Here is a 12,116-nt window from a genome sequence, read left to right as displayed (position 1 = left end):
ACCCCCCTCTGTCTCCCTCTGTCTCCCTCTGGTCAAATTAAAAAATAAATGAATGAATAAATAAAATAAAATAAAATAATTCTTAAAAAACATAAAAAACATAAGGGAACACCTTTTTAGCTTCACTCGAATACCATGCATAGTTGTCGAATGGCCATGATAGGGTCCATACAGTACCAGGTAGAAACACTAGATGTGATTCCCCCCTAGGTGGCTTACAGGGTCTACTCTTCTCCCATGAAGTCTCCCGGACAAACCTCTCCTTGTCAGTGGTGTTTGGGAAGCAGTGTGTGAGGTGCGGTCCGGAGATGAGGCTCTGTGTGGTCTGGCAGGACAAGCACCAAAGCCTTAGAGAGACCAGGATATGAGTCACCATCCACGACTTGGTTTCTTAGTGGCCTTGAGCAAACCATTTAAGCTCTAACTCATCTGTAATGTGGAGTCAGTGGCTCATCCTTTACCAGATGGTAAACTTAAATGAGATAGCATATGCCCGGCTCCCAGGACTTCTCCTGGCACAGCCCGAGTGCATGATAGTGTGAGTTCTCTGCTTCTGCTGCCGTGAAGGCCCGCACCCAGCTGGGTGTGTGGGCTTGGCTGACCCTGGCTCTGTTGTCTCTCCAGATGGTATCTGCGCATGCTGCAATGTTACCGGTGCAGGCAGTGGTTCCACGAGGCCTGCACCCAGTGCCTTAACGAGCCCATGATGTTTGGAGACCGGTAGGTGCTAATTTGGTCCAGCTGGGGCTTGGGGGGGTGGGATGAAGGAACAGGGAGATGGCAGCAGTAACTCCTTCAGATCGCCTACCAGGGCCCAGGCACGTGGTCTATGCTAGTGCATGGCTGTCTAGGGTAGGGGAGGCTCCGGCTACGCTGGGACACATCTCTGGTTTATGGGCTACCTTTGACAGATCCCTGCCTTTCCTAAGCTCCTGTCTCTTTCCATGTCTGAGGAAGGAGGCATGATATAGTCCCTGTCCCACTCCTGCCCAGGGTTGTTGTGGGAGCCACTAGGGAAATGGATGGCCTGACCTGGCTTCTAACCAATGGGATTAAGCTAATGGAAAGTGTTATGGATATCAAACCAGATAGCATGTGTCTTTTCGTTGGTGTCTCGCGTCACTGGTGATTGTGTGTGTGTGTGTGTGTCTGTCTGTCTGTCAGAGAGGAAGAGAGAGCCCAGTCTAGCTCAGCTCACTCCATGCACTCAGCTACACTCTAGGGCAGTGATATCTGGAAGGGAGGTTGATCCCTGTCCTGCCCCATCCTTACCCTCCCTCACCTCCAGAGGCCACCAGTCCCAGGAAGGAGATGGCTGACTATGGGAAGGGAGTGGGCAGTGAGGGGGTGGGCAAGGAGGCTGGACTAGGCTAGGGTATCCGCACTCCTCCCACCATAGGCCCCCCTCTCCACCTAACCACCCTTAGGTTCTACCTGTTCTTCTGCTCCGTGTGTAACCAGGGCCCAGAGTACATCGAGAGGCTGCCCCTGCGATGGTGAGAGTGTGGGATTGGCCCAGGCCCACTCCAGCCCCCTCCTGGCTCCCCACTCTCCCTCTTCTCTCTTTTGCCTGGGATCGGCTCCATTTCCAGCTCTCATCCCAGCCTTTCCCTGGACCCTCTCCTGGACCCAGGAGGCTCTGGCCCTCAAGTCCTGGACCCAGGGGTTTGGAAAAGACTGGGTAGGCTGCTGCCTCACCTGGCCACACCTCCTTGCTCCCCTGCCCAGGGTGGATGTGGTTCACCTGGCCCTCTACAACCTGGGCGTGCAAAGTAAGAAGAAGTACTTTGACTTTGAGGAGATTCTGGCCTTTGTGAACCACCACTGGGAGCTTCTGCAGCTTGGCAAGGTATGAAGGGTGTAATGTCAGGGAGGCCGGGGTTGGAGAGGTTTGCTCAGGCCAGGACTAAGGTCTAGGTCTTAGAGCTCTCACCCTTGGGCTGCGACATTCCTGAGTCCAGACCTCTGAGTCTATTCCCTGGAAGGGGCTTTTTCCAGATTTTGGCAGAGTGGTTGGGGCTTCACTCACTCAGCTGTGGGGAGTTGGGGCCTCAGATCAAGTCTGGCTGGAGCAGGGTTTTCTGCTGAGGTTTGACCTACTCCAGATTTCCTGGCTAGGATGGAAACTGGAGTGGGCCTGCCCCCTGCTGACGGTATTCTGAATAATGAGTGATCAGAGGCCTGGGAGATGCAGAACCATGTAAGACTTTCAGAGTAACAGGTAGAGAGCAATTTGCCAGGCTCGGCACAGATTTGGAGCTGAACCAGCACCAAGCCAGGGTCTCTTTACCCATTTCCACTTTCTGTAATGACATTCTTAGAGTCCCCACCTCAGATAGAGTGAGGTGTCTTCTCTACTGACTGCCCCAAATCCTTCTTTAGTGAGATAAGGACTTTTTTTTTTTAAATTTAAAGTAGAGCCTGTTCCATGGTCTGGTGATTAAGGCATCTGGATTCCACATGGCCAAGTGCACAGTTGGGAGTTCTGACCTGGAAGCTTAAGGAACATGCTGGGGATGTGATGCGTGCCCCAAATCTCAAAAGGAGGAGAAATGGAGAAGAAATTGCTATGTGACCACGCCTCATGGGGGGCTACTTTCTCTTCTCCTCTCTCTCTGGAAGTACACACACCTTCTAGCGCACGTGGCCAAGTAGCCTTTATGCTTTGTAAAAGGGTTGTAAGTAATAACATCTTCATTTATAGTGTTTGATAATTTATAAATGACATATATATTATAAAACCTTAAAAGGCAGATCAAGTTGGTATTTTTTTAATCTCTCTCTTTAAAAAAAAAAAAATCACCATAGGGTACATAGGCTCACCACAGAGAGACAGAGGGAAGGTGGGAAGGTACCCCCAGAGGGGACGGCATCTTTGTAGCCACTTCTCTGCTCCCCTCGGGATCCTGGGCATGCACGCACATGCATTCAGCATGTCTCCCGAGGAGTGGAGCCAGGACTCAAACTGCACTGTTGGCATGTGGGGTCCAACCACTTAACCACCACGCCACAGCTGGCCTGGTATTTTTTTTTTTTTAATAATCTTTTGTTGTTGTTTTTAGTTTTTTGTCATAGGGTGCATAAGCTCACCAGATAGACAGCGAGGGGGGAAAGTGAGAAATCACCCCCTATGAAGGTTGGACACACTGCAGTCCCATCTCCTCCAGTTTCTTCTCAAAATTATGGGCACACCTGCACATTCACCCAGCATGATCCTCAAGCCACTGACTCCGAGACTCCAACTGTGGTCAGCCATGTGGGAGTCTAGCTCCTTAACCATGCCACCTGCTGGCCCTTTAATAACCATTTTTATTTTTTAAAAAATTTATACATATTACTGGTGGAAAAATATTGTTTTGAAATTTTTGCCTTTTTTTTTTTTTTTGGGGAGGTTTTTACTTTAGGGGGCCTTGCTTTGCCCACAGAAAGCGAGAAATCACCCCCAAGGGGGGAGGGCCACGCTACAGTCCTTTCTCCTTCCGTCTGCTCTCAGGATTTTGGGCACATACACACGTGCCTGGCGTGGGTTTGAACCCTGTGGATCTGGGACTCAAACTGCAGTCGACTACATGGAAGTTCAGCGACATAGCCATTATGCTAAATGCTGGTCCCCAAATTTCTGCTTTCTTTTTAGAGAGAGATTTTTGCTATAAGGCATGTGTACTTGCCAGAGAGACAGAGAGACAGAGACAGAAAGCAAGAAATCACCCCCCAGAGGGATGGCCACACCTCAATCCATTTTCCTCCATTCTCTTCTCAGGATTTTGGGCACACATACACATGTGCCTGGCATGGGTTTTAAGCCACCGGGTCCAGTACTTGACTGCATGGGAGTCCCATGACATAACCATTATGCCATCTGCTGGTCTCCAAAATTTCTGCTTTTTTAAAAAGTTTATTTCTAGGGGCCAGCAGGTGGCGTGGTGGTTAAGGTGCTGGACACTCCCACATGGCCGACCAGGGTTCGAGTCCTGAATCTGGTGGCTTGCTTTCTCACTTCCTCTCTCTCTCACTCTCACCCTCTGTCTCTCTCTGGTCAAATTAAAAAATCAATGAATGAATAAATACAAAATAAATAAATAATTATTAAAAAAAAAAAACAAGGTCAGCTTGCTATATGTTTCAAAAAAAAAGTTTATTTCTTCCACCCGTGAGAGAGATACAGCACCCTCAACAAGCTATTGACATCACTGTCCACCCCCAGTTTTAGCCAGCTGGGGATCATGGGCACGCACGTACCTGGCACATTCAGGTAGGTATCCTGGATTGAACTGTGAACCTTCCAGTGGGAGTGCCTTGCCGCCTGGCGTTTTACCAGTGCACCCCTATCTGGCCCATAGTGGAAAATCTTTAAGGTGCCAAAAAATAAATAATGGAGTATAATTTCTTTAAAAATCTAAAAAATATTTCAGGAACCAGCAGATGGCACAGCGGTTACCTCGCTGGACTACCACATGGTCAACCGCAGGTGGCTTGAAAATCATGCTAGCTTTGTGTGGGTGCTTGCCTGTCCAAGATCCCGGGAGGAGAATGGAGGAAAAGGGATTGAAGTATGGCCATCATCCTTCCGGGGCGGGGGGCGATTTCTCACTTTTCTCTCACTGTCTCTGTCTCTCTCTCTCTGGCTGGTGCACATGCCCTAAGGCCACACACACACACAAAAAAAAAAAAAAAAAATCTCAAAAAAAATATATTACAGAAGTTGCAGGTGGTTAAGGTGATGGATTCCTACATGGCTGACCATGGTTTGAGTCCCTGATCCTGAGGGCTTGAAAATCATGGTGAGCACATGTGCAGGCGTGCCCAAAATCCCAAGAGGAGAGGGGACTGTGGCGTGGTCACCCCTAGGGGGATGACCACTCTCACTTTCCCCTTTCTGTCATTCTCTGTCTCTCTGATGAGCATATGTACCCTATGGCAAAAAACTAAAATTAAAAAATGTTTTAATTTCCATTCTAGAAATAAGTAGAAATAATACATATATGCATTTTCCTATGGCCTCTCTTCTATACATAGTATAGATGACACAGTACATATTCTTTTTAAGAGGTTTTTAGCTTAGGGCATGTGCACTCACCAGAGGGAGGGAAAGTGAGAAAACACCCTTTTTTTATGGCCATGCCATAATCCCTTCTTCTCCATTCTCCTGGGATCTTGGGCATGCATGCACATGCACTCAGCTTGAGTTTCAAACCACTGGGTCTGAGACTCAAATCACAGTTGGCCATGTAGGAGTCCAGTGATGCAACCCCTATGCCATCTGCAGGCCCCAATGGTACATATATTTAAACCATTCTTTCAGTTTACATTATATCATAAACTTCTCTATATTACTGAAGAGTTTTCATAAACTTTTTTTTAAGAGAGGTTTTTAACTAGAGGGTCCATGTGCTCACCAGAGAGACAAGAGAGAGACATGGTCATGCCACAATCCCTCCTCCTCCCCACACTCAGGCCGCCAGAACCTGATTTTGGGTACGCATACACACATGCCCGGAGTGAGTTTTAAGCCACCGGGTCTGGGACTCGAACCACGGTTGACTATGTGGGAGTATAGTGACATAATCATTATGCCATCTTCTGGTCCTTTTCATAAACAATTTTTTATTGCCAGAAGCATGTGCACTTGCCAGAGAGAGTGAGAGAAAGAGAGAGAGGGAGAAGCACACACACCCCCCCCATGGGGCATCTTCATGCCTCGATCCCTTCTCTATTCTTCCCATCAGGATTTGAGGCATACACCCACAAGTACCAACATGTTTTTCAAGCTGCTGGGACCAGAACTCAAGCTACAGTGGGCCGTGTGGGCCCCTACTCCCTGTGCAAATCATCTAACCACTCTACCACAGGGCCAACCTTCATAAACATTTGAAGAGTTACGTTGGTTTCTACCTTAGTTTACGTGTTTCTTTCCTGTTGGACATATAGTTTCCTTACCTTTTATCCATCATTAGAAACACACCACAGTGGACATGGTGTACCTGAAGTTTTGTTCATTCATGTCATATTTGTACCATGGAGTAATGTTACTGGGTCAAAGGTACAGGCATTTTTAAAGCTCTTGATGCATTTGGGCCAGGAGTTATTCTCTCCATGTACTGGTGGGGAAAGAGCTCAGAGAGGTGAAAAGACTTGTCTGAGGTCATGGTGGTGTAAGTCAGTGGTCGTCACCTGCAGGACTTAGGAGATGGAGGGGAGGGAGGGGATAGGGGCTAGACTTCTCCGGGCACCGTGGCCTGGGTCTGATTGGCGTGCTGGCCTGCTCCCCTCAGCTCACCAGCACCCCTGTGACGGATCGAGGACCGCATCTCCTCAACGCTCTGAACAGTTACAAAAGCCGGTGCGTGCAGGGAAGGGAGGGCACACCCGCTAGGTGAGACTGCTGTCTACGGCTTCTTCCCCCCTCGTAGCCTGTGCTCCAGCTGTGCTCCTGGCCTGACCATATAAATCTTCCTCAACCCTCTTTTTGTACGCTCAACCTTCCCATCTTTCAAGATCGAGGGAGCACCCCACCTCCTTGATGAAGCCTCCCTGACCACCCAGCAGCCTGACACGTGTACTGGGCTCAGCTCCACTGGGGGCTGTACGCCTGTCTCTAAGAGTGCCTCTTGCTCTGGCCATCTGGGCCAGCCACTGAGGGATCGGCTCCTCAACGCCCAGGTGTGCTACAGCCTGAGAACTTGGCCCCTGCCCTGTGTGTTCCCAGCCAGACCTCAGCACCCACAGCCAGCCACACAACACGTCCAACCCAGGACAGTGCCCAAGCTCAGGACCCGCCATGCAAGGCCTTTTCTGATCAGGCCCTGCCATGTCTTCTGCCACCATCCCTTTGCTTAATTTACTCTGGTGCCCTACACAGCCATCCTGAGCCCCCTTCCCGTTCAGGGCCTTCGCTACACTCTTCCCTCTCTCCGATGCTCAAGTCCCTTTCTTTCACTGTTGTCTTGCTGAGTCAGGCTCTGTCTGGGCACTGAGGCCATGGTGGCGAATAAGACAGGCGCCTGCTTCTGTAAGAACTTTCCAGATGCCTCTAGCAGAGTTGCCAATTCTCTTTTCCATGTGCTCAGGGTTGGGCCGGGCCACAGCCCTGCTCTTTAGTACATGAGGCTTCCTGACCTCCGGGTGGACAGTCCACGGAGGGTAGGCTGTCTAAGTGCCTGTGCAGCCTCTGCTGGGGCAGCCTCACTGGGGCAGCCTCAGGGCTGCTCAGCCATTGCTGAAAGGAGGAGGGAAGAGCCTGGAGGGGCTTTCTGTTTCCTGGGGGGAGAGACCAGAGGACAGAATGAGGGAGATCAGTTTCTTGACCATTGGAGTTCCCCTGTGAGCGAAGGAGGTCTTCCTGAAGAAGGTGGCCTTGGGGCTGGTTGAGGCAAAGAAGAGAGAGAAAGGAGAAGCAAGAACCGCACACAGGTACAGGGAAGGGCTGGAGAGCTGCAGCCGCTTTCTCAGCCACCTCCCGGGACCCCTCATCCCCTCGGCTCTGGGGGATGGATTTTCCAGGCGCCACTATGGATTTTAGCTCTGGGTCAGGGAAGCAGAGAGGCTTGTTAATTCTTGACCCCACTCCCCAGGAGAGTGGGCTGACAGGCCCCAGAGCTTTCTGCACCCCCGCCCACCCCAGGTTCCTCTGAGGCAAGGAGATCAAGAAAAAGAAGTGCATCTTCCGCCTGCGCATCCGCGTCCCGCCCAACCCGCCCGGGAAGCTGCTGCCGGACAGGGGCCTGCTGCCCAGCGAGAACCGCAACGGCGGCGCCGCCTCGGAGCTGCGCAAGAGAGGAAAGAGCAAGCCCGGGTCAGTGCTCGGACCCAGGGCTCGGGCTCACTCTGCTCTGCTCCCGCCCCACCCCCTGGCCGAGTCTGGTGGCATCCAAGCAAGCAAGGGGGACCTACGCCCAGCTAGTGCCAGCCCAGGCACCCCGGGGACAAGTTACTGCCCGGGCGGACCGACCCCTGGCCCCCTACCCTTATTGCCTCGCTCGGGTTGGGGCGCCGGGAGCCTGACCACGGAACTTGGCCTTGTTAGACTAAGCTTAGGCAGAGACCAAGCGACTGTGTGGTGGTCCCGAACTCCCTGGAGGAGCTGAGCCCCTCATCCTGGGCGCAGAGGGGCCGGAGCCTTCGTGTCCTTCGCTCACTATCCCAGATCCCCGACAGGCTCCTCTGCAGATCCGGTCCCCCTGTGCAGGCGCTGTGGTTGCTCAGAGCCGCCCGCCCCACGGCTGGGAGCCTTGACCCTCCTGAGGCTCCTCCTCTTACACCCCTGGGCCCTCGGGCTCTGACTGGCCCCCTCTCCGTTTTCTGTCTCCACAGTTTGTTGCCTCAGGAATTCCAGCAGCAGAAAAGGCGAGTTTATAGAAGAAAAAGATCAAAGTTTTTGCTGGAAGATGCTATTCCCAGTGTTAGTGCCTTGTTTTCTTACTCTCCACTTTCACGCACAGGGTCAGCAGTGTTAGGGATTCCTGAGCGAGAACCCATAGCCCCCAGGTTCCAGGGCTCTCCTATGGCCCTTGAGAAGCCAGTTTCTTGTACAGCTAGACAAGGAAAAGCAGGCACTCCAAGACCACTCTTCCCTCCAGTCCCCCCAGAACCCCAGAGTTGGGGGGTAAGGGCAGATGAGGAAACTGAGGGCAGCCTGGGGCAGTGCCTCTCCTAGAGTCACACAGCAAGGCAGTGGCAGAGCCTGGCCTGGAACCAGGGCATCACAGCACTTGTCAGTGACCTCGCCCTCACCGAGACCCTCCCAAGGGGGAGTCACATCAAGACACCTCACCTCCCCAGCACTTCAGTTTACAAGGCACTTCACACCAATGATTTCCTGGGCTTCCCGACCGCTCTGACAGTGGAGCAGCCCAGGGGTTACGTCCCCACTGTGCAGTTCAGGTGGCCGAAGCCCAGAGAGGTGACCTGGAGACAGGCCGCACTGGAAGCAGGTGGCATGGCTCTGTGGTTAGGGCTTTCTATAAAGAGGAAGTGACTGGCTCCAGGGAGGGGCCAGGCCTCAGCAGCCCTGGCTGGACAGCAGGGAGCCTGTGGCCCTCGCTGGGGCTGGGGAGCAGCGTGGTGGTGGGGGTGCAGATCAGACCTCGCTGACAGTGGCCCTCTCTTCCCCTTGTCCACAGAGTGACTTCACCTCGGCCTGGAGCACCAACCACCACCTGGCCAGCATATTTGACTTCTCGCTGGATGAAATTCAGAGTTTAAAGAGGTATCAGTGAGGGACCCAGTGACAGGTCTGTTCTGGGGACTGGCAGGGGACCTACTGCTGGTGTGTGTGAGGGGCAGTACCCCAGCGCAGGAAGGCTCTGCAAGGAGTGCGAGCCCTACCTCCCCACACTGGCATTGCCCAGACCTGCCTTGCCACAGCCGCCCTCCCTCACCTGGGCCTCCTCTGCTCCTCCTCCTCTCCCCTTGCTGCTGAGGTTCTTCCCACACTCAGAGTCATGGGTGCCTCTTCATCCCTGCTCCTCTGCTGGAATACCCTTTGCCCAGCTCTACCCTATCTGTAGACTCCAGATCCTGCCTCCTCCAGGCAGCCCTCACTAACCCTCACTAGGCTGCGCCAGGCACCTTCCTGTGTATCCCACAGCACCCAGCAGAGGTCCACGGGAGGGGAAGCACTGCATCTTCTTCCATCGCTTTTTTCTTAAAAGTACTAGAGGTCAGCACCAGCAGATGACGTAATGGCTATGTCACTGGGCTCCCATGTAGTTGACCATGGTTCGAGTCCCGGACCCAGTGACTTAAACTCACTCCAGGCGTGGGAACCAGCAGTTAGCGTAATGGCTATGTCGCTGGACTCCCACGTAGTCGACCGCGGTTCGTGTCCCGGACCCGGTGGCTTAAAACTCACGCCGGGCACGTGTGGTCTGTCTGGCGAGCGCATGCGCCTTATAGCAAAAACCTCTCCAAAAAAAAGAAAGAAAGAAAAAAGTGGTCACATAGAGCAATGGTTAAGTGCTGAACATTGGGAAACAGAAACCATGTGGCCAACCATAGTTCAAATCCCAGCACCAAGAGTTCCAAAAAAAAAAAAAAAAAAAAAAAACTCACTCCAGGCGTGTGTGCATACCCAAGATCCTGAGAGGAGAATGAAGAATGAATTACAGCGTGGCCATCCTCCTGGGCGGTGATTTCTCGCTTTCTGTCTCTCTGTCTCTCTCTGTCTTCCTGGCTAGCGCACACACCTTATAGCAAAAACCTCTCCAAAAAAAAAAGTTATAATAAAGTACCAAAGGTCATTCAGGGCTTTCCTGAGGGCACAGAGGAAGGAGAGGGGGCTTTAGCGTCACAGTCCTGACCTCCAGACCCTGATTAGGAGTTCTTGATATGTGGCTTTATCTAAATGTCTTAACCTTTCTGAATGACGTCATCTGTCCTCAAAGTACTGCAAATGAAAACCTGTAACGTGGCCTGTAACGTACACATGTGCCTCAGGTCCTGCTCGTTAGCGATTGCCATAGGGGAAGGCTTTCTGTGCTCCTTGGGCTTTGAAGGCTGGATGTGTAGAACAGGGGCAGGAGGGTGTGGTGGGGAGGGAGTTCAGCAGTGGGAAGACGGGCCTCCTCTGGGATAGGGGATGGAGGCCAGAGGGTAGAGAAATAGCTGCTTGGCAGGACGCCACTGGGTCAGGCCACAGCAGGCCCACCTTCGCCTCCCTCTCAGTGCCAGCTCCAGCCAGACCTTCTTCTCGGACGTGGACTCTACGGATGCCGCCAGCACCTCTGGCTCCGCCTCCACCAGTCTCTCCTACGACTCCAGGTAAGCTTTCTGGAGGACTGGCCTCACGTTTTGCATAGTCATCCCCAGCCCTTCTGCCTCCCTTTTCTGTGACATGCGACTTGTTCTGTGTCTCCAGGTCTCAGGCTGGAGGACCCGTCCTTCTGGCTCTGGGACCCTTTGGTTCTGAGACACTGGGGTTTAGATGGGGCTAAGTAGAGGCAATCAGATTGCTGTGGTTCTGCCCATTGGGATGCTCCTCACCTGCTCCTGGGGGTTGTGTGACCCCCTCTTCCTGCACGATTCCAGTGTTGGGGTGTTTGACCAGAGGTTCTTAGGTTCTCTCATGTGGGGTTCTCGGCCTCTTTGCATGCCACGATTTTGCATGTCTGGTCTTGCAGACAGCAGGGCCCCCTGATCCTGATTCTTGGCCATCTTCTGGAGTCTAAGTGGAAGAGCCATTTATTTAGAAGGCTGATGGGGAAAGATGTCATGCCGCAGGTGTAGGGTCTGGGAGAGGGGCCAGAAAGCCTTGGGGACCTGGCTGAGGGTATGACACATTTGACAACAGCTGGCCCTCAGCGGCAGAGGGAGGGTGGTGCTGCAGAACACAGCGTTCTTTCCCAGCTCTGAGGCTCCTCTCACTGCGTTGAGATTTGAGGCCCTTGCAGAAGGAGAACTAAGACAGTGATGCCTACAGAGTGTCTTAGAGTCCTTCTCTGTCTCCAGATATCCCTGTTTAGTATCTTTCGCTGTTGCTATCTCTCGGTTTTCATTATTTCTTCCTGTTTCATTTGATCTCATTAAGGCTTCAGGTCCTGGTTTCTGCTTCTGAACCTCTTTGAACATGTGCCTCATCTCGTATGTCCATTTCTCTAACACCTGTGTGTACGTGCATGTGTGTCTGTCAGTCTCTCTGTCTGGGCATGGGGGTGCAGGGTCTGTGACCCCATCTGGTGCCGGATGAGGCCTGGTGTGGCACAGGTAGCGTGAGCATGGCCGCTGTGCTGCACGACTCCAGGAGACGCAGTGGCACTCCGCAGCTCCACCAGGCTGCACTAGACACAGGGCATGTGCTGCAAAGCCGGGCACGCCTCCATTTGCATCCTGGCGCTGCCCCTTTCCCCAGCCTGTCACCTCTCCCTGGACCCTCAGTTTCCCTCCTCGCAGGGCTTATGTGAGGACCCAGGGAGATGGTCCAGGCCTAGGGTCTGGCACTGCTTGAAGAGCACTCAGGGTCCAAATTTATGCCGATTGTCTCATCTGGTCCCCATCATCTTCCTCCTCCCCTCCTGACATAGACGGACAGTGGGCAGCCGCAAGAGGAAGCTGGCAGCCAAAGCCTACGTGCCACTGCGGGCAAAGCGGCGGGCAGGCGAGCCCGGAGGGCGCTGCACCTC

The 12,116-nt window shown here is 52.8% G+C and overlaps 1 protein-coding gene across 3 annotated transcripts in view; it reads left to right on the top strand.

Moving 5' to 3' along the window:
• The window catches only part of PHF19 (PHD finger protein 19), a 24,914-nt gene that overhangs the window by 10,048 nt on the left and 2,750 nt on the right, over positions 1 to 12,116 (top strand). Inside the window, exons 7-14 of one of the 3 annotated variants that reach the window (XM_027774567.1) lie at positions 625 to 720; positions 1,428 to 1,496; positions 1,729 to 1,849; positions 7,622 to 7,792; positions 8,311 to 8,343; positions 9,120 to 9,205; positions 10,663 to 10,758; positions 12,018 to 12,091. In XM_027774567.1, coding sequence (XP_027630368.1) covers positions 625 to 720; positions 1,428 to 1,496; positions 1,729 to 1,849; positions 7,622 to 7,792; positions 8,311 to 8,343; positions 9,120 to 9,205; positions 10,663 to 10,758; positions 12,018 to 12,091 — 746 coding nt within the window. The remainder of the gene's footprint in view (positions 1 to 624; positions 721 to 1,427; positions 1,497 to 1,728; positions 1,850 to 7,621; positions 7,793 to 8,310; positions 8,344 to 9,119; positions 9,206 to 10,662; positions 10,759 to 12,017; positions 12,092 to 12,116) is intronic. The other 2 variants (XM_027774569.1, XM_027774568.1) reach the window with 2 other exon arrangements.

This window comes from Tupaia chinensis, unplaced genomic scaffold (genome assembly GCF_000334495.1).
Source record: "Tupaia chinensis unplaced genomic scaffold, TupChi_1.0 Scaffold000455_1, whole genome shotgun sequence".
NCBI classification, from domain to species: domain Eukaryota; kingdom Metazoa; phylum Chordata; class Mammalia; order Scandentia; family Tupaiidae; genus Tupaia; species Tupaia belangeri.
Note: the sequence above shows the minus strand (reverse complement) of the source record. Positions and strands in the feature narration are given on the sequence as shown.